Below are 25436 nucleotides of genomic sequence, written 5' to 3' on the forward strand. Positions count from 1 at the left end.
TGAGAGGGCAACATTCTCGTCGGTAATGGCATAAGACAGGAGGCGGCAGTGTATACGTGGTGCATCTGCGTTCGAGGCTTAGCCAATTTTCACAGCCTCAGATCAATCCACTGCTGGATGATGCCTTTCCCCATATTATATGGGTTACTTGACCATACTGCACCACACTGGTCAATGCGGTTTGTTTGAAGGGGTCCAGATATCGCTTTCAATTCATGTTATAGTCATTCCCTGTAATCGAACTTACAGTGAGGGAAAAAAGTATTTGATCCCCTGCTGATTTTGTACGTTTGCCCACTGACAAAGAAATGATCAGTCTATAATTTTCATGGTAGGTTTATTTGAACAGTGAGAGACAGAATAACAACAACAAAAATCCAGAAAAACGCATGTCAAAAATTTCATAAATTGATTTGCATTTTAATGAGGGAAATAAGTATTTGACCCCTCTGCAAAACATGACTTAGTACTTGGTGGCAAAACCCAGGAGTGTCCCACTTTTGTAGAGGAAACCTTTACAGCAAAATCATCAAACACCCACCACCCCCACCCCACTACCGTTCCCAAAGTCCGCCGAGTGGAAGGTCATGGCAACGCAAGAAAGTCGACTGATCTTTCACGAGGCCAGGACTCCCCACGCCCATGTCTGAGGGTTCTAAGGTCAACTGTAGTTTAGATTAAAAAAATATCTGAATGCAACTGCAACTCACAAAATAACAAAATTAACCCAGAATGCACCAAATCTCGTCAGATCTTTGAAGCTCAACCGGGGAAGAGCCTGGGTTGAGTGCTTAATTTGAAGACTGTCTGGGAAAAGCAGACGTTTTAGGCCTTGCGCTGCAAGTTGGCCAACAGATGTCGGTGTACGGTAACGCTTTTTATATTCTTGGTTCTTTCGGTAAAGTCACGTAGCAGGGAAACAATAAAATAATAAAAATATAAAACATCTATGCAGTTGTCGAGTGTTACCCCCCCCCCCCACCACCTTTCGTATGCACAGGTAATCTCCGAGTTACTCCGGTTTCCTCTCACGAGCCAAACAAGCTACAAAGGAATTGGTCGAACATCTGAACGCTGGAACTTCATGAATACAAAATCTCAGAAACAGTCAGGATTTCCTGAGTAAATGAACGGGAAACAAATATTCTGACAGTACTATTTTATTATTATCACCCACGGATGCGCATGTGAACGCCGTTTTGTCAACAGCGCTGGATGCAGCAACAATACGTTCCTAACCTGAAGCCACGAAAAACCTCCCCTATGCATTAAGTGCCTGGCATGAGCAATTCACATTTTTCAGATTCCGTATTCAAAGATCGCACGTGTCCAAAACCAACGGCGCCACGTTCAAGTTGAAACCGGTTCCTTGCGAAGCCTCGGGAGGTACCGGTGGGGCGAGTGGGAGGACGTGTCTCACGGTGGGCCCCCCCCCACCCCAAACTCCCCCTTCTCTCTCCTCGCCGTCCGTCTTGATCTCCACCGCGGTTCTAGTTTCTGTACCGTGCCGCAACATCGGACCACAGCCTCTGCATGTCCTCCAGGCCCCTGGTCCAGAGCTCGCGTAGCTTCACCCAGCCGGTGCGCGCCGTTATCAGCAGGTAGTCGGCGTTCTGCGGGTATCGCAGGATCGTGTAGCGGGCCATGACCAGCGACTGGCAGAACCTGCGGGGAAAAGTAGACCATGTTGTTGTTGTCGCCGTTGCTGTCGTGACGGTTAATATCGTTTGTTATTCAAGAGGGTTTTTGCTGCCGACTTGTTGATCGGCTGGGATTTTAGCGTCCAGGAATCGCAGCCATAGTTGGATCAAGTCTCGTGGTCAGCAGCAGAAGTGCCAGCAGAAGGAAAGTCGCCGTCTTCATCTTCCTCGTCTCCAGCAGCAGCAGCAGCAGCGTGATCAGCAACATGATCGTAAACAACATTGCTATGAGTGTCTTTTCTATAATCATCATCACCATCAGCAGCATCCGTAGAAGTGCTGTTAGCAACATCATGGTAATCAGCATTATTATGTCTAAACTGTTACTGATCCCCCCCGTTCACCAATACACATTAACCAGCATGGTGAAGTATGGTCAACCACCGCGACGATCGACATGGCATTGGCAAGACCTTCATTCATCATTGGTCTGATGAAGAGCTTTAAATAAATAATAAAGCACGTGTTTTTTTTGCCGCACAATCATCGAGTTTATCGGATTCTCGCCAGACCTGGATTAATTCTCGTTACGCAACCGCCACAGGTTTTTGAAGCCAACGTTTCCCGATGCGGCCAACGGCGATCCGGGCAGACCCGACCCGACCTGCCCCGGCCCCCCTCCCCACCTCCGCTCTCACCTGCACGCCACCAGGAAGTAAACGGCCCTCCTCTCGTCCTCGGTGAGGGCCTGCACGCTCTCGTAGCCGGCCAGGACGTGACCCCCGGCTTCCATCGCCTCTCCGCTCTCCACCATCATGTACATGATGGCCATGGCCAGGTCGTACACGTGGTAGCCGAACATCATCGAGTTGAGGTCCACAATGCCGGAGACGCGGTGCCGCGGCGCTCCCTCCGCCGACTTGGGCCCCTGCTGCTGCTGCTGCTGCTCGCTTCCCGCGGCCACCTCCTGCACCAGGATGTTGTCGTCATTGAAGTCACCGTGGATTATGCCTGCGGCGAGGGGGAAACGTCGAATTTGATTTCGTCCGTTGTCTTTTATTGTTGACCGTCCTCCCCTCGTCGCCGTCGTCATCGTTCGTGCCCGTGCCGTTTTTATTCCGGCCGCACGATTGGTGTTGCGCAAGCCGCGTGTGCGAGTCTAAGAACGGCCCCCGCAGAGTCTCAGTGAATCACCGACTTCTTCTCCTGCCTTCAAAGGCACAGAATTACAATAACCCACCAGCGTCGTACAACCCTGCACGGGGGCAAGATATGGAGCGGTGTGTAGTGGTATGCACACCGCATCACGAGCCCTTGATTCCCGGCCATGGAGAACATCACTGATATCTGAACCAGTCCTGGGATCCTACCTACCTCCTCACCGACCAGCATGGTGAAGGAGGCAAAACAACCCCCATGACCCTACACAGCCTGGGAATGCCTTCGTCCAGATAGTGCATTGACAAAGGGCTGTACATTATTATTATGAGGATATGTGTAACAAAAACTGTTGAACACAATTTAGCATCCATTGAAAAATGATTTGGTAGAAATTACAATTATGATTTATATACAGTAGCGTCTGAATGTAATAACCCTGTCATTTGATTTCACCTGTGATCAGTGTCTGTGCGAGTGTCCCCCATTACATGCATGCCTTGTAATGCATCTGTGTATGCTGGGTAAAAGTAATCACGTAAAGCACATTGCAAAGAAAATGCTTGCCACAAATGAATCACAATACCTTGCTGATCTCGTCAAGCAGCATAAACCATCACGCGAATTCGGGTGATCCTCGCAGCGGCTTTTGGCTAACCATCGAACAAACAAAGACGGTCACCGCATCGCGCGCTTTCAGATGCACTTCTGCGGCCGTCTGAAAAGCTCTTCTTTCCGATATTAGGAAGGCACTGGAGCTATGCACTTTTAAACCTAGATTGAACACTAATTTATTTTTGAACTGATTTTTTGTGTTTAGTTTGTTGTCCTTCCCCCGCACCTCCGATTAGCACGGTTGGCTATGTACGGTGCGAAAGAAGTTCAACGTACACACGTACGCGGCACCCGTCGTGGCTTCAAGGCCTCGTCGGTGGCCTGAAGCGCCCCTCGCCCCCTGAGGCATGGAGCTACGTCCCGGGTGAAGCTGCGAGGCGAGCGTACATCTGGTAAACTTGTGCAGGTTGGGTTGGATCTCCTCGCGGAACTTGGCGATGACCTCCCTGACCAGACCCTGGTTGGGGTCGCCGTCCAGAGTGAAGAGGTAGGGCTCGAGCAGGTGGGTGTTTGACAGGTTCCAGATGAAATCGTCTCGTTGCAGGGAGTGCAGGAACGGGTGCTCAAACTATGCAGATGTTTAAAAACGAAGGCGGTAAGATGACAAAAAATGCAATACGAGATTAACATCGCATTGGCCAGTTGAGTACACATGTAAGTTAAAGGCAGCAAAACGTCAAGCTAGCAAAGGATAGTCTTCGTTTCAAAAAAGATGTTCTCCTTGACTTATTATTTTCTCTTTGTTTTTTTTTTCCGGTAAAGTCACGTAGGTAAAACTATAAAATAAAAGAATAAATGAAAAAACAACTACATTTTTAAAAATTCTATCATTTTATAGTTTTACCTACGTGACTTTACCGAAAAAACCAAAGAGTATGAATCCTTGCCCAAGTCCTGCGTGCGGCTGGCAAATGTTTGATTGGTATTTGTGAGTAACAGGACACTTGAATGGATCTGAGAAGTAGTTTTGTGAGATCACCTTCTGCGGGCCATTCTATAACCAGAGGTGATGCACAGAATGAGATGTTTTTTTCCATCTCATGACATGGCACCAATTAGCACAACTCATACAGCCCTTATCAAGGCACTGCCGTATTCAGTGTTGGTCATGTAGGGTGTTTGACCATACTTCGCCAAACTGGTCAGTGTAGGTTGGTGAAGGATAGAGGACAAGGGGGGGTGGGCAGGACTGGTTCAGATATCACTTGCCACGAATGTTAGGCGTGGCCGGAAATAAAACTCAGGTGGCCGGGTTCGTAGCGCAGTGTGCGCACAACTGCGCCACCGCTCCACCCCGACGCTTGGAATAAAATTTGGGGGGGGGGGAAACAAAAATACGTTGCTTGAAAACCAGCCATTCGATCACTTGGAAGGACTCTCACATTGCTAATTATGAACAGCTGCGTACGTTCTGAGCGAGTGGGCTCGTTACGTCACATTACACTTGCTTACCGAGAGAAAAGGCTCGCCGAGACTCAAGACTTTTTTTTTAAGATTGTCGCAGTAAGGGGTTGGGGAAACTATCGCTCCGCATTTCCCAATGAAGTAATTTGCGAGTTATTTCTTTTTTGCCTCTTTACTTTGGCGAATATTCTCATATTCTTGTTTCTTTCGGTAAAGTCACGTAGAAGGGAAACAATAAAATAATAAAAATATAAAACAATAGAATTTTCACGACGTTTCGACTGCAACACAAGCAATCATCATCAGGTGTGAAAACCACAACAAGAATTTTTTATTTATTTCCTTGTTGTGGTTTTCACACCTCATGACGATTGCTTGTGTTGCAGTCGAAACGTCGTGAGAATGTTATTGTTTTATATTTTTTATTATTTTATTGTTTCCCTTCTACGTGGTGACTTTACCGAAAGCAACAAGAATATGAATCCCTGCAGTCTCACGTCACCTGTCAAGAGGCGCTCGTGCGCTCGTAACTGCTGCAGGGCTTGGTGGATGCTCGCTGCCAGCTTGCCCACCTGGTAGTACAGGCTGCCATCTGCCAGCACCCTGGACAGCGGCACGCCGGGCAGGTACGTGAGCAGCCGCACGTTGAACTCCTTCTCTCCTTCGCCGCAGTCTGAGAATTCACAGCAGGAGTCGCCACCGAGGTCAAGAGGTCACCACGGTTAGTGAAATCTCACCGTCGCTTCCTTTTGCTGGAACATAAAAAGCTGTTTGGAAGCTGATATCGGAACCTCCAAGGTCTGGCCAAAGTGTCAACTCACCACTTTGCGCCCTGTGTTCATTACCCACGTGCTATACTACACAGGGTCTCTGATGAATTGCTCAACTGATAGCCAAGGCTACTATTCTTTTTTTAGGAAATTAAGCGACAATTTGCTGCTCAGCATTAAATGGTTAATAACAATAATGAACGTGCTAAGTCCCATATATAACGCACATAAAATTCGTGTAGTCTTTAAAACGCCAATCTCTCAAGCAACTTGAATCGAGTATTTCTGTTCCCCCCCCCCAACAATAGTAAATTGGAGTGATTTTTTCCTCATGACTTTCTTTCACGATACTATTAACGCAGAAATTAATAACAAGAATGCATTCCGAAATTCGCATTCCTATATGGCCTTGTTGTCTAAACCGCTGTAGCTAAATAAAGCATTTGAGAGGAATAATACCTCACCACACCCATGCGTAAGGCATCCGCCAAAGTTGCAACGTGGCACGCAACCCTAACGCCTTAGCGCACGCTGGCCGGAACCGGGGGCAATTCGCCCAGGTTCGGGCCAGAATGGATACGTCAGCACCACGAGTCTAGCTGAATTCCCTGGGTTCAGCTTGAGCAAATTACTTAGGAGCAGGGTGAATGGGGGCCCCATCTGCATCAGGAGGCGACTTTTATCGCTCGTTCCATCACGTAAATATAAGGGTCAGCGGCATTCCGTGATCTTCGCATTCCAAACACGGCGTTGGGCGGCGATGTCAGCTCACGCGATGAACCCCGAGCCTGGGTTTAAAGGAGCGCTGCTAGCCCAGGCATTATAATCAGAATATGTACTTTTACTGGAGGAATCCGATGAGCTATGAAGCACTTTGCTTTACAAATGTTTAGCAGCCCAGTGTTGTCCCAACAACAGCCCGTGGGCCAAGCCCGAACCACCAAAATTAATTCATTCTGGTCTACAGGACAACTATCCCGCCACGCCTTACAAGAACTAATTAAGTACATGTCTCAGTCAGCAATACTCACTTGAAATTACACACGACAACCGTCGCCCCCGCGCCCTCCCCCCAACTGAAAAGTTTGACAAGACCCTCCCGATACTCAGTGAGGCTCTGCTGTGAAAACAAGTGTAACGATGATGATTACAATAATAATATTAATAGAAGTGATGCGATGCAGGAGGCCGGAGTGGGTGTGGGGGAGAGATAAGCTCTGTATCGACATGTTTGCATTTCTCTAAATCTCTCCTCTTGCGGATAGATCTTTCTCCTATCTCTTCCATATAAATATCATATTTCTGATTAAATCTCTCTCTGAATGAGTTAAATGATGACATCACCCTGCTGCTCTATTTAAGACCGGGAGCAAGTGAGGGCTTCACCATTCTGGCGAATTGCCCGATGATGCTGGATGTAATTACCAGCGAAACGTCGTATTCAAATATTGTAAATGTTGTGGATTCACTCTTCATCACACCGGTGGGCTAAAGTAGTGAACTCTTTTATGTGTTGTCAACGTGACACATTTTTTACTGTTTGGCTGTGTCGGGTGGTGGAGGGTTATGACACATTTATAAATAACGTGATCTCACCCAAAAACCTTTATCATGAATAAATCTCTCATATCTCTACAATATATCACTTGTGACATATCTTTCCCGTCTATGCTTGTTCATGTAATACATGGTTTTGGTTTGACGTGTTCCCCTTGTCAGCAAATCCGGAACTCGATGCAAAGAGTTTGACGTTTGCTTCTCAGGGTCTCGTGGGAAGATAAGCAGAAACAAAAATTACGATTTAGGTTTCGTAAGTATGTTGAAATTCTTTCGCACCATACGTACGTAGCCAACCGTGCTCATCGGAGGTGTGGGGAGGTGGAACACACTGTGCAGTTGGCGAATGGCGGCGTCGGTGAACTGTACAAACATTATATCTACCAACCTGCAGGTCAGTAGATGAGAAAACAGCAAGTGTGCTTCTGATCTCTCACCACAGATGTTATCGTCTCGTCCGTGTGGCTTTGCTGTGAGCAGTCATTCCAGTTTCATCCCACACACCAAACATTGTTTTTTTTTATATATATATGAAGAATTTACAAAATATCACAATGTGGACCTTGGGCCAGTACCAACAAGCAGTGCGTTACATCCACCAACCTCACAAAAACTAAAAAGTACGATCCTTTTACATCACTTATCGTCAGTGGAGTGAGACCCAGTATTATACCACCGCCTCATGCTCGGATATTGATCGTTGTCTTTGCAAGTATAAACCAATGCTGTGTTCGTATGATTACTATCAGCCTATGACTAAATCACCTGGAATGTGCCCTATCATAAGATCTGAAAGCTAAGCAGGTTGAGCCTGGATTAGGGCTTCTATGGGTTACAATCGTGCATTAAACAGGCATCACAGGCTGCTGCGTGGTGCTATGTTGTGGGGGCCAGAGTTCAGTTGCAGCAAAATCAATTGTACTGCACTGTACATCTATTAAACTTGATTTGTCACTTTCGTGACTGCAGGAATGACTCTTTGGTTTTTTCGGTAAATTCACGTAGAAATAAGAAATAATAATAATAAAATTACATAATAGCATACGACGTTTCGATTGCAACGCAAGCAATCATCATCAGGCATAGAAGAGCTAAATTTAAGAGAGAGGAAACACAGAACCGCAGATATATATACAGACACCTAAGTAGAAGGGAGTTCACACAGAGACACAAAGAGAGACACAACGTACGGAGCACAGAGAGATAGGGTCTCTGTGCCGAGGCCTTAGCATGTAGGGGGAGACAAAGGGAGATGGAGACGCACATCAAGTAGAACAAGATTTAGTATTACGTACATCTCTTCTCCAATGTCTCTGCTCCCGGGACCCACGCGGGCGCAGCTCACCGATGTTCTCGAGCGACATGATCTTCCCGCTGACGTTGTCCACCACCTCCTGCATGGGGAAGCCCCTCTCCCGCAGGAAACTCATCATGGCCATCTGCACCTCGAGCAGCTGCGGCCGCTGGCTGTCCCGCGTGTTGGTGACCTTGAGCACGAACTGGCGACCGTCGCGCGCCAGCACACGGTAGTTCTGGTCGACGTAGCTCGCCAGCGGGCTCACCCCCGCCACGCTCACCCCGTAGAGGCGCTCCACCAGCTCCGCCGCGCGGGACTCGCTGAGGCACGGCTTCTCGTGCTCGCGGCCATCGTCCTGCAGCGCGGCTTGCATCGTCTTCAACGGACAAAACGAGGGCAATCAAAAAGCTTTTGGGTTTTGCAAGTGCACGTTGGCGTCCGCTCCATTCGTGCAGCGCAAGGCGCCTCCGATGAGCACGGTTGGCTACGTACGGTGCGAAACAAGCTCAGCGTACACACGAGGCTACACCCTGGAGGCGCTACGCTTCACGGACAGCCCACAGTAGTTGTCGCATTTACAGAATTGTGCCGACACACGTGGCATACTACTGATTTAAATTACATCTCCGAGATCTTTAGCATCCGACTGTGAAGCAGACAGTCCGCAATATTTACAGTTCATACACCCACAGCGTTAACCGGGGTGGTCGTGGGGCTCGTACCACAAACATCTGCAACGCGCTACCGCTCGGCCATGAAGTCAATCGATCGATCAGCGATCAATAAACACGTCTCTTTGCTCGCATCACATTTAATAGCAACACATTTCACCGAACAGAAAAGCACCACTTAAACATGTCAGATATAAGATTCGTAATAACAGAGAATTATCCTTGTGTATTTCAGTGGAAATACAGCCAGTGCCTGATAAAGTAGCATTACTGTAACTGGAATTTTAACAAGAACCGTGGGTTTATGCAGCATTGGGGAGCTGCAGCTATGGCCCACCGAGTAAACACCTTGTCCCGTAAGCACGAAATCACGTGTTCAAATTCCACTGGATGTGTAATTGTGTGAATAATAATCAGGGCTTAATCTGTCACTGAATATTTTCCGGGTCGCTGGTGCGGAGTGGAGTTGGCAGCACAGCCCCGGTAGCCACGGCGATAGCGAAAGGTACACGCTGGACGTGGTGTGCCGGGTGTCAGCAGATTTTTCAGAGTCGCTGACACAGGGCAGCCCTGGCCGAAATTATCTCCATACATATGTAAAAGGCAAAGTTGTGATTATGTGTGTCTGTTCAAAATGTTTAGTGTACTTCCCAACATGCAACAAACTTGAAATTTGCCATGTGGGTACTTTCCAGACTGTACACCACGCAAAAAATATTAAAATACACTTTTGTGTTTTTTCGGGGGGGAGGAGGGGGGGGGGAGCTCAATAATGCATTTTTTTGCCCGGCAAGTGAGCTGTGACGTCAAATCTGTCACGTGACCCACGGATGTGGAAGCTTAACGCATTGTAGTGTAGCGGTTAGCGCACTGCGCTACGAACCCGGCAACCCGAGTTCAATTCCCGCTCACGGCCACCACCGGTGACGATTATTTCAACCGCTCCTGGGCCTCCCCTAGATCGACTCAGCCTCAAACGAGTAACTGGTGTGGTGTGTGAACATCGCCACTGGAGACACAAAGGCGGCCGGGCGTGGTGCTGTCACCCACCCCTTCGTCTGTATAGATAAAAGGGAAATTTGTGAATATGTGTGTCTGTTCGAAATGTTTAGCATACTTCCCGACATGCAACAAACTTGAAATTTGCCATGTGGGTAGCTTCCAGACTGTAAACAATGCAAAAAGTATAAAATATACTCTTTGGTTCTATTGGGTAAAGTCACGTAGGTGAAAATAAAATAACAAAAAATCACGACGTTTCGGCCACAACACAAGCGGCCTTCATCAGGTGAAGGGACGAGACTGTCTGGAGGACAGCGCTGGAGTGAGAGAAGCCACGCTCAGATCACGACCAAGCTGTGTGAGAAGAAAAACACAAAGCGCCTTGACAAAGGAATTAGCATATAATTTAGCATTGAAATGGCTCATTGAAATAGCTAAGTTAAAGTATACACATCCGCAGAGGTACCCCTTGACAAAGGAATTCGCATAGAATTTAGCATTGAAATAGCTGAGTGATTAGCTTGTAACTGGTCACAGAAATAGCTATGTTAAAGTCAGAGCATATTTCACGTAAACAAAACGTGCCAATTAGTTACTGCTTCAGCACACTGGTGTATTGGATAGTAAACCCAGAACATTTACCATTAGAGTATGACGGTTCACTGATTATTACAACCAGCTTCATCAGGCGATTTGCCATAATTGTGAAGAAGTATTCCTGTTTCCGTCTTTGAAGTCAACTCAGCCTCAAATGAGTACTTGGTGCAGGGTGTGAACATCGCCACTTGGGAGACAAATGCGGCCGGGCGTGGTGTTTGGCCACCCACCCCATCGTGTGCTGGGCCGGCCTTCATAGGTGTTGGCTCCCAGCCATTGCCCCGAGTCTGTTAAGGCTATACGGGGGTCTTTGTGTGTATGAGATGCATGTGAGTGTGTGTGTATGAGATGCATGTGTGTATGTGATGTGTGTGTGTATGTGATGTGTGTGTGTATGAGATGTGTGTGTGTATGAGATGTGTGTGTATGAGATGTGTGTGTGTGTATGAGATGCGTGTGTGTGTGTATGAGATGTGTGTGTGTATGAGATGTGTGTGTGTATGAGATGCGTGTGTGTGTATATGAGATGCGTGTGTGTATGAGATGCGTGTGTGTGTGTATGAGATGCACTGCTGTATAATAATGTACTACTCACTACTGAGTACACAGACAGTCCCCACTGTGTTCACAGCTACCACCCCAACGCACGCATAAACTCAACTCAGTCATTAAAAATGTTAAGTTATGTTTAGCAAACAATAGTCATTGCAACGTTATACTTGAATCTAATAACAAGTTTAAGGCACTGCTGTATAATAATGTACTTGTCACTACTAACCACAGTCCCCACTGTGTTCACAGCTACCACCCCAACGCACACATAAACTCAACACACACACACAGTGCGCTAACCACTGCACCACCGCTCCCCACACACACACAGTGCGCTAACCACTGCACCACCGCTCCCCACACACACACAGTGCGCTAACCACTGCACCACCGCTCCCCACGTCCACCACAACCTGGCACCCGATGATGTATCGATCGGCTCGGCTTACCGTGGCTGCTGCGCCAAGTCACCTGCAGAGAAAATCGATTTAAATTTCGATTAACTATACTCGCGCCGATTCCTAATGGGATAACATTAGGAATCGATTATAATAGAGTTACGGATGTATGAGTCGATTTCAATTGGGATAACATGGGAACCGATTTATTTGTGGCTTAGGCTAATAAAATCGATTTGCATTGGGATAACATGGGAATCAACAGTGGTCTAAAATGAACCTTCATTAATCGATTCCTCCTGTGTAGACGTGGGAATCGACCACGTTAGACGATCACGTGTGTGGGCGTGGTCTCTCAACGTCAATCAACCAGGTAGGGCGTTGACTGGTGGAGAGTTTGGGATCTGATTGATTGATTGATTGCTTCTGTGGACAGGTGTCTTTTATACAGGTAACGAGCTGAGATTAGGAGCACACTCTTAGAGGGAGTGCTCCTAATCTCAGCTCGTTACCTGTATAAAAGACACCTGGGAGCCAGAAATCTTTCTGATTGAGAGGGGGTCAAATACTTATTTCCCTCATTAAAATGCAAATCAATTTATAGCATTTTTGACATGCATTTTTCTGTATTTTGTTGTTGTTATTCTATCTCTCACTGTTCAAATAAACCTACCATTAAAATTATATTTCTTAAAATTATATTTCTTTGTCAGTGGGCAAACGTACAAAATCAGCAGGGGATCAAATACTTTTTTCCCTCACTGTAAACCCCAATGATCCGATCGAAATGAGGGATTTTGATTGGATCATTGGGGGGCCACGTGTCACTACCACCCCCCCCCCCCCCAAACAGTCATGAGCAGCACCTCCCCACACGCCCTGCCACCGAGAAAAATGTTTCACGTACGAGAGTGAAACTGATATTTTCATTCTCAGCTGGAATTTAGCCAAATGCAATACGCTTGAGAAACCTGGTTTAAAATCACAAGCAAGTTGCCTGAATTTCAAACCCATGGTCTCAGCGGTACAGCTCGGTGCTCTTGGCAGGCTAAGCTAACCGGTCACTTCATCGCAAGCAACCGAAAGCATCAAGGTTGTCAATGCCGTGCGCGTCGTCCTAATGGGGAGCGGCAGTGTGGTGGCTTGCAACGCTGTGTTGCGAACCCAGTGAACAGAGTTCAATTCCTCCCCACTCACGACCAATAACGGTGTCGAATATTTAAACCGCTTTCCATGGGTCGGCATGGCTTTAAATGAGTACCTGGTGCAGTGTGATCGTGGTGGTGGTTGTGATGGTGGTGATGATCATGGTTGTGATGAAGGTGGTGGTGATGGTGTCTCTATGGGTCTCTGTGAGTCCCTGAGCCTCTATGGGTGTCTACGAGTCTCAGTCACTCTGGGTCTATATGGGTCTCTATGAGTCTCTACGGGTCTCTACGGGTCTCTGTGTGTCCCTGTGGGTCTCTGTGAGTCTCTGTGTGTCTGTTGGTCTCTGTGTGTCTCTGTGTGTCTCTGTGGGTGTCTCTGGGTCTCTGTGTGTCTCTGTCGGTCTCTGTGAGTCTCTATGGGTCTCTGTGTGTCTCTGTCGGTCTCTGTGTGTCCCTGTGGGTCTCTGTGGGTCTCTGGTGGCCGGGCCTGCTGTTGGCCACCCACTGCTCGTGTGCTGTGCCAGCCTTCATAGACGCTGCTACTCGCCAACAGCAATTGCCTCAACAGTCTGTTATTTCAAGTTTCATTTCAAGTTTTCATGTATTAGGTATAGCCCTGTGACATGGGAATCAATAGTGGTCACCCACCTAAGTTCATTATAAACGTGGGAGCGTTATACGCATTAGTTCGCTATCACGACATACAGTACCCTGGCGTCTACAAACTAAGTTGCCTCTGTGGTAGTAGTTACATTGGAGAAACCAAACGCCATGTCTCGGACCGCATTCATGAACACAAAGCAGACCTTAAACACGGTAGGACCAACACCTCGGCCATGGCAGATCACTGTTATAATTCAGTAGGCTCACATGACATTGACTTCTCCAAGACAGAGGTTCTTTGCAATCCATCTGGCTACCATGAGAGATTTGTTCATGAGGCTATCCACATATACAAACACAGAGACAATTTCAACCGAGAAGATGGACTTTGGCTTAGCAATCATTGGAAGGATTTGATAAACCATTTCAGGTCTTAATTGATTGTTCATGCTTACGGTGGCTTTCAGACAGCATAAATTAATTTTTGGTCTCCCCACTCCTCTTTTTAGAACATAGATGGACTCTTGAATTAAAGCTTTCGTGACTGCACTAATTCATATTCTTAGCTCTTTCGGTAAAGTCACGTTGAAGGGAAACAATAAAACAATAAAATATATATAAAGCACAATATATTTTATTATTTTATTGTTTCCCTTCAACGTGACTTTACCGAAAGAGCTAAGAATATGAATTACTGCAGTAACGAAAGCTTTAAATCAAAACATCAACAGGCTGATGTGCCACATCTCCTCCTTCAAGAAGTCTCACAGCCCTGCGATGTTGTGTCCACACAACCCAAACTACGGAGTGCCTGGTGGTAAACCGCTGTGCTGTAGCCTGCGCCCCTCCAGTTGAGGAGGAACAGTAAAACCTCGCTGATGCTCTCCTGAAGCACTCCTGTTGCGCAACAATCATTGAGACTAGTTGCACGTGCATCGATTGTAAAACCCCGTTCCGTTTCAGGAAGTGGGGACAGTTGGTGCCGTGTGCTCGTTTCACGTCGGGGTGCCACTAAAGGCGCAGGTCCCACTCCTGAGTGATCGGTTACGCGACTCTCTTTTGCACGCGACACAATCTCTTGTGCTTTATTTAATTATTTAAATCTTCCGTGACTGCAGCGATTCATATTCTTTGTTCTTTCGGTAAAGTCACCACGTAGAAGGGAAACAATAAAATAATAAAAAATCTAAAACAATAAAATTCTTACGACGTTTCGACCGCAACACAAGCAATCATCGTCAGGTGTGAAAACCACAGCAAGAACATTTAACTCGTAATCTCGTAGTCACTTACATGTTAATATCGCCTGATGATGTCACTTACATGTTAATATCGCCTGATGATGTCACTTCCCTCTTAATGTCGCCTGATGATGTCACTTCCTGCTTAATGTCACCTGATGATGTCACTTCCCTCTTAATGTCACCTGATGATGTCACTTCCCTCGCATTCAATGCAAACATGTCCAGGGCCCCGAGCCCCCCACCTCCGTCTGAAATGTCCAATGCGCCCATCGCAGAAAGCTGGTGCTACACACAGGTAACTTGTTCCCCTGTGGCCAATCACATTCAACGGGTCTCCATCTTGTGCCGGTCAAAGTATGCGCATGGCTAATGCATTTAACTTTTACACGGTTTTTGTTCGTCGCAAAGCCATCGAAAATGGTTTCATAATTATGTGTAAGTGCAATTATGGATTATCATTGTACAGGCTATTTTTGTACATCAGATTGCAAAGTTCATAGAATTGCACTAACAACATTATACTAGATAATTGTCTCTGATTTTGACTGGTCGTGTGTTTTTACAAAAGGGGCAGAAGTTTTTATCAAATAAAAAAAATAAAAAGGCCTTTTATTGCACACTCTAATCTATGACATGTTGAGACTTGTTGTGTCAACGCTGTGCAGTAATGAACATGCAAGGTAATCCCAGAACACTAATAAGACCCTTTCATTTACAGTAATGTTTCTTTCCTTATAGACAGTTTGTGTTTTTTGAGCACAATATTCAGATGTGTGGGTGAAATACCTGGGGGATTTGTCAATGGTCATGTATTTATGGTAATGAATGAGCTTTATAGCTGTTATGTGCTCGTGTATTTCAGGTTAAGGTCGTGAAGTTCTCTTATATGTGGACCATCAACAATTTCAGCTTCTGTCGTGAAGAAATGGGCCAAGTTCTCAAGAGTTCTACATTTTCAGCAGGCACCAATGATACATTGAAATGGTACAGTAAATTCTGGCTATTTTATGACATAAAAAAAAATCACAATGCTCACGGAGGTGCTTTACTAGAACAATTTTGCATAGTGCATGTTTTAGTTCATACTATATTGTTTTAGTAATATAGTCTGCGCGTACATACACACCTAATATTAACGACCATGTCTTGTTCATATGTTCAATCAGGTGCCTACGCATAAACCCCGAGGGTTTTGACGGAGAGAGCAAAGATTACCTCTCGTTGTACTTGTTATTGGTCAGCTGTCCCAAGAGTGAAGTCTACGCCAAGTTCAAGATTTCTATTCTTAATGCCAAGGGAGAGGAAACCAAGGCTATGGGTGAAACTACTTGTATTTAAGTATCAATTCACGTCATATGTGTATTTGGTAACAGGATTATATCATAATCAGCCATTATTTATCGACTGCTGGAAACATTTTATAAACCTTACGAACACCATCCCTCATCCTTCACATGAGCTGATCTAATATCTCCTTGTCTACGTTTGACATCGTCTTGGGCATGTACTCTACTTTTCTTCCTATTCGACCACTAGTCTCATCCATCAACCATCCCATTTAGCGATGTGTCCTGTCCAAGCCCAATCTATATTTACAACAGTGAATATGATGTCTCTAATTTGCCGTTTTGATTTGACCAACGTGTTCCTCTTTCAGTTTCTCACTGTAATTCTCAACATACTTCTCTCCACGCTTTGTGTACTTTTTAGTTTTGTTCCATTTGTCAGTGTTTCTATTTGTAATCAGTGTTTCATAGTAGGTAATATGCACTAGATTGGAATCTTTCATCCTGTAGCACATTGCAACTTTTCATTATCAAATTCATTTTCCAAAAGTGCTCTTGATCCTGTTCCACCTTCAGAAGTTGCCATTATACATATTTTTTGTGTTTTCCATGATATTGACCCTCCAATAATAATTTTATTTTGCTTAGTGTACCTGGACATTGTCATTCACGGACATTTCTTTTCCTAGTTTTACAATCTTCACCATGTGTTATTCCATTGTAATTTATCAAGTGACGGCTTTATTTTTTCTGCTTGCACTCACTATTTATTACAACTTCATTATTTTTGTTTGTATTCTCATCCATTTTTTTTATTCATTTCTGGTGGTTTTACAAAGGTTGGCATTTTCATCCCATTTCACACTTCTCCTTTACCTTGCTTTAGTGGTTCATATTGTTTGTTTTATAATTGCCTTATTACTTTCAGGATACTCTTTAAATGCGCGATAACTATTTTAAGTGATGACATCCATACATTTACTGTGCTTTGCTAAGGCTATTAACATGTTTCTGAGAGTCTAAATCTATCTTTTTGTTTTAAACTTTCATGTTTTTTTCTTATTATTTGCTTTGGTGTTGTCTTTGGTAATGTTAACATGTAACTCACGTCACACAACCATGTTTACAAAGACAAGCATTATTAATACACAAACACATTCAACTAATCCATATGAACTATATCTTCATACACTTAAATCCAGGTCTGATTTTCATCTACCTTGAAGTTAAAAGCTAAACTGAACTATTTTTATTTTACCAGGCAAGGCCCACTGAGCTACAGTGTGGGAAAAAAGTATTTGATGCCCTGCTGATTTTGTACGTTTGCCCACTAACAAAGAAATGATCAGTCTATAATTTTAATGGTAGGTTTATTTCAACAGTGAGAGACAGAATAACAACAACAACATCCAGAAAAACGCATGTCAAAAATTGTATAAATTGATTGGCATTTTAATGAGGGAAATAAGTATTTGACTCCCTCTCAATCAGAAAGATTTCTGGCTCCCAGGTGTCGTTTATACAGGTAACGAGCTGAGATTAGGAGCACACTCTTAAAGGGAGTGCTCCTAATCTCAGCTTACCTGTATAACAGACACCTTTCCACAGAAGCAATCAATCAGATTCCAAACTCTCCACCATGGCCAAGACCAAAGAGCTCTCCAAGGATGTCAGGGACAAGATTGTAGACCTACACAAGGCTGGAATGGGCTACAAGACCATTGCCAAGCAGCTTGGTGAGAAGGTGACAACAGTTGGTGCGATTATTCGCAAATGGAAGAAACACAAAAGAACTGTCAATCTCCCTCGGTCTGGGGCCCCATGCAAGATCTCACCTCGTGGGGTTGCAATGATCATGAGAACGGTGAGGAATCAGCCCAGAACTACACGGGAGGATCTTGTCAATGATCTCAAGGCAGCTGGGACCATAGTCACCAAGAAAACAATTGGTAACACTACGCCGTGAAGGACTGAAATCCTGCAGCGCCCACAAGGTCCCCCTGCTCAACAAAGTACATATACATGCCTGTCTGAAGCTTGCCAATGAACATCTGAGTGATTCAGAGGACAACTGGGTGAAAGTGTTGTGGTCAGATGAGACCAAAATGGACCTCTTTGGCATCAACTCAACTCGCCGTGTTTGGAGGAGGAGGAATGCTGCCTATGACCCCAAGAACACCATCCCCACTGTCAAACATGGAGGTGTAATCATTATGCTTTGGGGGTGTTTTTCTGCTAAGGGGACGGGACAACTTCACCGCATCAAAGGGAAAATGGACGGGGCCATGTACCGTCAAATCTTGGGTGAGAACCTCCTTCCCTCAGCCAGGGCATTGAAAATGGGTCCTGTATGGGTATTCCAGCATGACAATAACCCAAAACACACGGCCAAGGCAACAAAGGAGTGGCTCAAGAAAAAGCACATTAAGGTCCTGGAGTGGCCTAGCCAGTCTCCAGACCTTAATCCCATAGATAATATGTGGAGGGAGCTGAAGGTTCGAGTTGCCAAACGTCAGCCTCGAAACCTTAATGACTTGGAGAAGATCTGCAAAGAGGAGTGGGACAAAATCCCTCCTGAGATGTGTGCAAACCAGGTGGCCAACTACAAGAAACGTCTGGCCTCTGCCAACAAGGGTTTTGCCACCAAGTACTAGGTCATGTTTTGCAGAGGGGTCAAATACTTATTTCCCTCATTACAATGCAAATCAATTTAGAACATTTTTGACATGCGTTTTTCTGAATTTTGTTGTTTTTCTGTCTCTCACTGTTCAAATAAACCTACCATTAAAATGATAGACTGATCATTTCTTTGTCAGTGGGCAAACGTACAAAATCAGCAGGGAATCAAATACTTTTTTCCCTCACTGTACATAGCTCTTTTTCAGAAGTGCCCCGGCCACAAACGATAGCTTAACGAGATGGCTTATTGTGAGGAAATGTATAGCCAAATACTCTGGATTTTTATAAATATGGAGGGAAAAACCGGAAGACCTGGATAAAAATACATGCAACCACAAGGAGAACATGCAGATTCCAAATATACAGGCATCAGGGTTGAGATCGAACCCATGACCTATATACCAGGCGAGGTAGTTGACTGCCACCGTGGCGCAGGGCTTTAGAATACATTGCTGTCTTTACACTTTGAAAATAGAATTAAGTTTTTTTTTCCCATTACATGAAATTACCACCGTTTATTGTAAGAACTGGTGAGTATTGTTTGAAATCTATTTTTTTACAGAGAGCCCGCGAGCATACCGCTTTTTCCAAGGAAAAGACTGGGGATTTAAAAAATTCATTCGAAGAGATTTTTTGCTTGATGAATCTAATAGCTTGCTTCCAGATAACAAACTGACACTCTTTGGTGAAGTAAGTATGACATGCTGCAGCTAATGTGTAATTTTCTATTTTAGTCATTACAATTGCACAGTTGGAGTCAATATTCTACTTAATTGAAGATTGTAATAATTACTTTCCCTGTTCCATACAAGGAAATTGTTAACATGAGTTTTACAAGCACGTTTTTCCTCCACTGGTGCTAGAGTTAACATAGCACAACAATTAAATAATCAAGCGTATTTTTTTTTTGGTTTTCTCCCTCTGGATAGTGTTTATATTTAAACCTTGACATTTTTATAAACTAGAATGTCAGGTATTACATAAAGTGTTTTGTTTAAATGTCGCCACATGAATTCCTTTTCCTATTCTCGGACATCAGCCAGTTTGATGTAAATGTTACTTGTCCTTAGGGGGGTCCTTTTAATCAGCCAGATTTATATTTTTTACCTTTAAAATACTTTACAAAATACAAGCATTTTTGATAATGAAAGGAAGCACATCAAGAAGAGCTGTTCACTTCCTCTGTTGTTGTGCAAAACCCATAATTAGGGGCCTCACTACCTGTTTAAACTGTTTATACAGTGTAAAATAACTTGACAAAAATATAGAATGAAAATTGATTCATATGAAAAACATTTCACGGACCTCTATTTTGGCATTATTCACAACACTTGTTCTGATATAGGATGTCTGTGCAGATTTGTTTGCTTGATTGAACCAAAGCCTACATCTTCATGCAAAATGTGTAGTTAAGTGAGGATTTGTAAAAAAAAATCATCAAATGCCTTCTCAAAGCTGGTTGATGTCTATGCAGGTTAGTGTGGTGCAGGATTCCGTGAACATTTCTGGTCAATCCAGCATGAGTACATTCAAAGTACCAGATTGCCGGCTGGCAGTTGACTTCGGGGAGATCTGGGACAATTCCCGCTTCACTGACTGCCTGCTTCGTGTTGGTGGCCAGGAGTTTAAAGCCCACAAGGCCGTATTGGCAGGTCTGTGCCACAACAAGCAACACATGCGTCGTTTAGTGTACAATAGAACCATATAATTAATGATACTGTAATTAGTTTGGGGTAATCAACTACAGCCATTTCCTGTTTTACATTGAATTTTATTAACTAACACTGGCAAATGCTTACGTCAATTTGTAATGCTTTTTGTTAAAGGATACATCAGTAAATATGTGTAGTGAATTCAACTTAGTCACAGACGCACTTCTTCAACCGACACACAGGGTACTACCCCTTAACACATGAACAACCTATGGTGGTGGACCACCAGGCTATCTACACTAATTACACGGGAATTAGCTACGACGGACCGGACCCTGGCCGGGGTCCGGGTCCACGTGTTGGTGACTCTTGTAGGACGTATATTCTTCAGGATGAACAACAGCAGCCGGTCCCTCTCAGGGACCCGGCTTTTATCCTCTGTGGCGAGGGTGGCTCCGCCCTTGGCCACGGCCACCTTCTGGAATCCTCTAGCGGGTTCCCGGCCCTGACACGTGACCACCCCTAGCCCCCACCTGGGGGCCCTGTGTACACTTTACCGGTCACGTGTCCTTCGTGGTCAAGTGCCATGGCCCTTGGTAACCCCATTCCCATGGCCAGCACTCTCACACCCTATCCTGTAGGGGTCGGCACCGCACGCAGAGCGTGGTGCCACTCAGCACTGTCAGACAGCGCTCACCATGCCCCTCTCGGGCCGGTACTGCACCCACATCCACGTGGTGCCCGCGATGTTAATTCATCGCACGCCGTGCCTCTCTATAGCCGGCCTTACACAGTGACATTCGCGATGTCACTACATATATAAATGTAATATTGTATTGTGTGAGAGATAAACATATTTAATTAGCCTGTTGCTAAAGTTTTTATTCCGTTTTTATTTACTTCACTATATCGTTGTTGTGCAGGAATTCATTTTTCACAATGCAGTTATGGTGTAGGTTTTGAGCCTCTAATTTGGACATTTATTTGCGTCCATGTTTGCCAAATCTGTAATGGATATGCCATATGAAATAAAATATGGATCTGGATTTTACCTCTTTTGTATCTAGATTAATTGATCTCTAGATATAACATCTAAATGTGTCTGTACCACATTGCGGTGTTTTTCCAATTCACTGTACAGTAAAACCTTGAATTGCGAGTAACTTGGTCTGCAAGTGTTCTGCAAGACGAGCAAATTTTTTTAATAAATATTAATTTGATAAACGAGTGAGGTTTTGCAATACGAGTAGTACGTATATGCTTTGTCTGCCTAGCGTCACGTGATCACAACTGATATACGAGTGCTTTGATATACGAGTGCTTTGGATTACAAACACGTTTCCGGAACAAATTATTCTCGCAATCCAAGGTTTTACTGTATTTGTTAACAGTTGCTTTACCTTTTTCAGGTCGGTCACTTGTTTTTAATGCTATGTTTGAACATGAAATGGAAGAGAGCAAAAAGGTATCTTTAAATGCAATCTTAATACAGCACATTAATACTGTGATCATACATTTCCAAGGTGCATTTGTCACAATGGATCGGTTGATAAGTATCTCTTGAGAGTGCTGTCAAATGTTGAACTATTACCCTAGTAACTCTTTTGGCGCATTGCCTATTTATTATCAAAAAGTATTCATTACGAGGGAATGTTAGATTGTATTTTATAGCTATTTTTTATTCAACATTTCACAGAAGGCCATTGCATGTGTGTCAAGAATGGATTTATTACGCGCAATAAATAGTCATCGGCAAGTTGAATACAACTTTAATGGAGCCACTTTACATGTGTTGTGTAGATATAACAGATGTTTATTTTATTTAATTGAATGCTATATTTTCGTCTCCCAATATATGCCGAAGTTAATTTGAATATATTGTGTTGCTACCTTGCAGAATCGAGTGGAGATTAATGATGTGGAGCCTGACGTGTTCAAGGAAATGATGAGTTTTGTCTATACGGGAAGGGCTCCAAACCTGGAGAAGATGGCTGATGAGCTGCTGGCCGCTGCTGACAAGGTTACACGCTTAAAATATTAACATGAGATCGCACCACCTTGTGATGTATCGGTATGCAGTTGTAGGTCGCAAGTGAAATTAAAACAGCATTTAGGTATTTTCTAAAGCCCGTGTCACAAATAATATGAATAGCAAATGTATTTGATGTAGATGTTCACATTAGTGCTTTCAGGTTTTGGAATTGATGTCCTGGGAGATGATTGAATTTTCAACAAAAAATATAAATTGTCATGCAATTTCACAATTGAATTGAATGTCAAACTGGTATTAGTCCATGCTAGAGGCTAGTACGTGTGCATTGAAGTGCATTCACATGCAGCATTTTTATCCTAAGTGCAACCATTTGGCTGTGTGTTCTTGTATTGAGGGGTTTTTGTTAATCACATTAACAATTGATACAATTAGTAATAAAATAAAGGGACGTGTTTTAATAGATTGTTTGATGTGGCATGGCTGTATAGAAATAAATTGGAACAAATATACTTTTATTAAGGAAACGGATATCCTGCTGTTCCTGAAGATCTGCCAGATAATCAGTTAAGAGTCATTACTCTCCCTTCTGGAACATCATATTCAATAGTTCCTAAAGCGATTGTAATGAAATAAGAATACAAATCGTATAAAGTCGCATGTTCAAGCTTTGTTCATTAAAGTTTAATATTCTGCTAGAGTTGAAATATGGTGGCTTGCAGTTGCATTGTTTATCAGCTTAACAACCAAACTCTTTAAGCTCTTGGAAAACAACATCTCACCTCCTTTGTAATTTGCATGACTTTGTAACCAATATAATAAAGTTTAGGACAAGGACCCCTAATTATAGTAGAGATCAATAAATACATGACTTAAAACATAAATATGCTGAAAGGTTGATGCCATGTTTTAAGAAAATTCTCAAACATTTGACTGCTGTATACTGCGTTTATAAAGTAGTTCATGGGGTGAGGGAATGTTATACAAGCGAAATAGGTAGAGAAAATAGTGTTCTTAATACTGAAATTGCACTTTGTTTTTACTTTTCTCAAGTATGCATTAGAGAGGTTGAAGGTGATGTGCGAGGAGGCACTATGCACAAACTTGTCGGTGGAAAATGTTGCAGAGACTTTGATCTTGGCCGATTTGCACAGTGCAGAGCAGTTGAAGGCCCGGGCCATTGACTTCATAATAAACAGGCAAGTCTAGTGAGAGTGTGACTGTCACTGAGCTGCGTAACATTGATGATGCTTACATGGCAATTTGCATTACAGTCCCTTTTAATGGAGACTAACCGTTTGCCCCAATCCTTATAGACACTGCTTATTAGGAGCTCGCTTAACCCTGACTTGTACTTGCAGTCATGCGATGGACGTAATGGAGACGGCGGGCTGGAAGTCCATGGTTCTGTCTCGCCCTCACCTGGTTGTGGATGCTTTCCGTGCCTTGGCCACGGCCCAGTCTCCACAGCTGGGACCTCCATGCAAGCGTCTCAAACAGACTTAACGGTGGCAGGCAAAGAACATCTATGACCAGGAAAACTTGGGCTGCACGGTGCGGTTATTTACCTGTGGCCTCCATGCAAACAACCGTGAAGACTTTGCATCAGACTACCAACTTTCCTCTGCTTTGAAAATAATGTTAATTTAAGCAAATATGTTTACTTTCACAAAAAGGTGGCCAAATTAACTTTACCATGTAATATAGTGCTACATCTATACATCTACAACTCTATAAACAAGTACATATGTAGAAAAAGTGGAAAACTACAACCTAATAAACACCACGACATATCCCAATTGAGAGAGTGTAAAATAAAACGTTCGATGTGATTGTCCCTAGGTGGCAGGACAATTTGGTTCAATTGTTTAGTTAAGTAAAAACAGAATGGTCTAAAACCCTGCAATGTCTACCTTAACATGAAGGATGAGTATTCGTCCAGTGTCTGTGTACTCAAGGTTACAGATAGTGGTATAGAGAACAATCAGTTCTGAAAGATAAGAATGTGCCAAGCCATATAAGGCCTTAATTCAAGAGGTAAACTTTTCAGATTGATTTTTCATTGCACAGACAGCTTATGCATTGACTAGAACAGGAGTACTATGATTGCGCGAGTTTGAAGACTGACAAAGATAATATTGCAGTCGTGTATCCTGCGTATAACAAAGCATGGATGGAGTGCTCGGTGTAAGAAAAGAATACACAAGGACCATGGCTTATACCATAGCACCGGTGATAAATAAGAATTATCAAACAAGAACATGGAACAAAAGCTGAAACGTATTTAGGAAAAAAGCGTGGAGCGGTGCATGCTGAGAGTTACTCTGGGATGGAAAGAGGAATGCAGATGTACTGACGTCGCAGACGTCGCTGTGTAATGCCGGCACTAGAGGGGCACGGTGTGCGATGTACTCACATCGTGGACACCACTTGTATGCGGGTGTCGTGCTGGCCCTAGAGGGGCTCTGTGAGCGCTGAGTCATAGCGCTGAGTGACACCACGCTCAGGTGTGCATTGCCGACCCCTACAGGATGGGGTGTGAGAGTGTCAGCCATGGAATCGGGTTACTTTAGGCCATGGCACTCGGGTTGACCCCGGAGAACACGTGACTGGTAAAGTCTACACAGGGTCCCCAAGTGGGGGGGCTAGGGGTGGTCACGTGTCGGGGCGAGATCCTGCTCGAGGATTCTAGAAGGTGGTCGTGGCCAAGGGTGGGGCCAGCCACGGCCACGGAGGATATAAGCTGGGTTCCCCAGAGTTGCTGTTGTCATCCTGAAGATCTACATTCGACGTCCGTGAAGAGTCACCAACACGTGGACTTGTACCCAAGCTGGGGTCCTGTCCGTTGTAGCTACTCCCAGTGTAGTTAGTGTAGTTAGCCTGGTGGTCACGTAGCTAGTTACGGTGTAATTAGTGTAGTTAGCCTGGTGGTTACGTAGCTAGTTACGGTGTAATTAGTGTAGTTAGCCTGGTGGTTACGTAGCTAGTTACGGTGTAATTAGTGTAGTTAGCCTGGTGGTGACATAGCTAGTTATGGTGTAATTAGTGTAGTTAGCCTGGGGGTTACGTAGCTGGTTACGGTGTAATTAGTGTAGTTAGCCTGGTGGTTACGTAGCTAGTTACGGTGTAATTCGTGTAGTTAGCCTGGTGGTTACGGAGCTAGTTACGGTGTA

The 25436-nt window shown here is 44.3% G+C and overlaps 2 protein-coding genes across 3 annotated transcripts; one reads left to right on the top strand and one right to left on the bottom strand.

Annotated features, from left to right (window-relative positions):
* Positions 1-320: 320 nt before the first annotated feature.
* Positions 321-9404, bottom strand: LOC142917886 (hydroxylysine kinase-like). Its single transcript, XM_076062227.1, has 5 exons — positions 8490-9404; positions 5390-5490; positions 3801-3981; positions 2339-2651; positions 321-1665 (listed from the first exon to the last, which is right to left on the bottom strand). The coding sequence occupies exons 1-5, from the start codon at positions 8812-8814 to the stop codon at positions 1491-1493; spliced, it is 1095 nt and encodes a 364-aa protein (XP_075918342.1). The 5' UTR covers positions 8815-9404; the 3' UTR covers positions 321-1490.
* Positions 9405-14838: 5434 nt separating this feature from the next.
* Positions 14839-23617, top strand: LOC142917887 (speckle-type POZ protein-like). Of its 2 annotated transcripts, none has more exons than XM_076062228.1 (8): positions 14839-14951; positions 15519-15640; positions 15823-15974; positions 19184-19311; positions 20096-20273; positions 21683-21738; positions 22171-22293; positions 23317-23617. In XM_076062228.1, exons 1-8 carry the CDS (start codon positions 14874-14876, stop codon positions 23470-23472), a joined length of 993 nt encoding a protein of 330 aa, XP_075918343.1. In that variant the 5' UTR covers positions 14839-14873; the 3' UTR covers positions 23473-23617. The 2 variants fall into 2 exon arrangements, with proteins under 2 accessions (XP_075918343.1, XP_075918344.1); XM_076062229.1 differs by lacking the exon at positions 14839-14951 and adding an exon at positions 15004-15091 and having other exon boundaries at positions 23317-23615.
* Positions 23618-25436: the final 1819 nt, after the last annotated feature.

The sequence above is a fragment of the Petromyzon marinus genome, unplaced genomic scaffold, assembly GCF_048934315.1.
Source record: "Petromyzon marinus isolate PM22_M1 ecotype Great Lakes invasive population unplaced genomic scaffold, UKy_Petmar_22M1.pri1.0 PM_G_Scaffold_54, whole genome shotgun sequence".
Classification (NCBI taxonomy): domain Eukaryota; kingdom Metazoa; phylum Chordata; class Hyperoartia; order Petromyzontiformes; family Petromyzontidae; genus Petromyzon; species Petromyzon marinus.

Excerpts from the sequence above, each read along its gene's own strand:
- LOC142917886 (XM_076062227.1), bottom strand. The coding sequence starts at position 8,814 with ATGCAAGCCGCGCTGCAGGACGATGGCCGCGAGCACGAGAAGCCGTGC. Across the intron at positions 5,491-8,489 it reads CATGTCGCTCGAGAACATCG|ACTGCGGCGAAGGAGAGAAG; the intron begins GTGAGCTGCGCC and ends GTGAATTCTCAG. Across the intron at positions 3,982-5,389 it reads ATGGCAGCCTGTACTACCAG|TTTGAGCACCCGTTCCTGCA; the intron begins GTGGGCAAGCTG and ends ACATCTGCATAG.
- LOC142917887 (XM_076062228.1), top strand. The coding sequence starts at position 14,874 with ATGTCCAGGGCCCCGAGCCCCCCACCTCCGTCTGAAATGTCCAATGCG. Across the intron at positions 14,952-15,518 it reads AAAGCTGGTGCTACACACAG|GTTAAGGTCGTGAAGTTCTC; the intron begins GTAACTTGTTCC and ends CGTGTATTTCAG. Across the intron at positions 22,294-23,316 it reads TGCTGGCCGCTGCTGACAAG|TATGCATTAGAGAGGTTGAA; the intron begins GTTACACGCTTA and ends ACTTTTCTCAAG.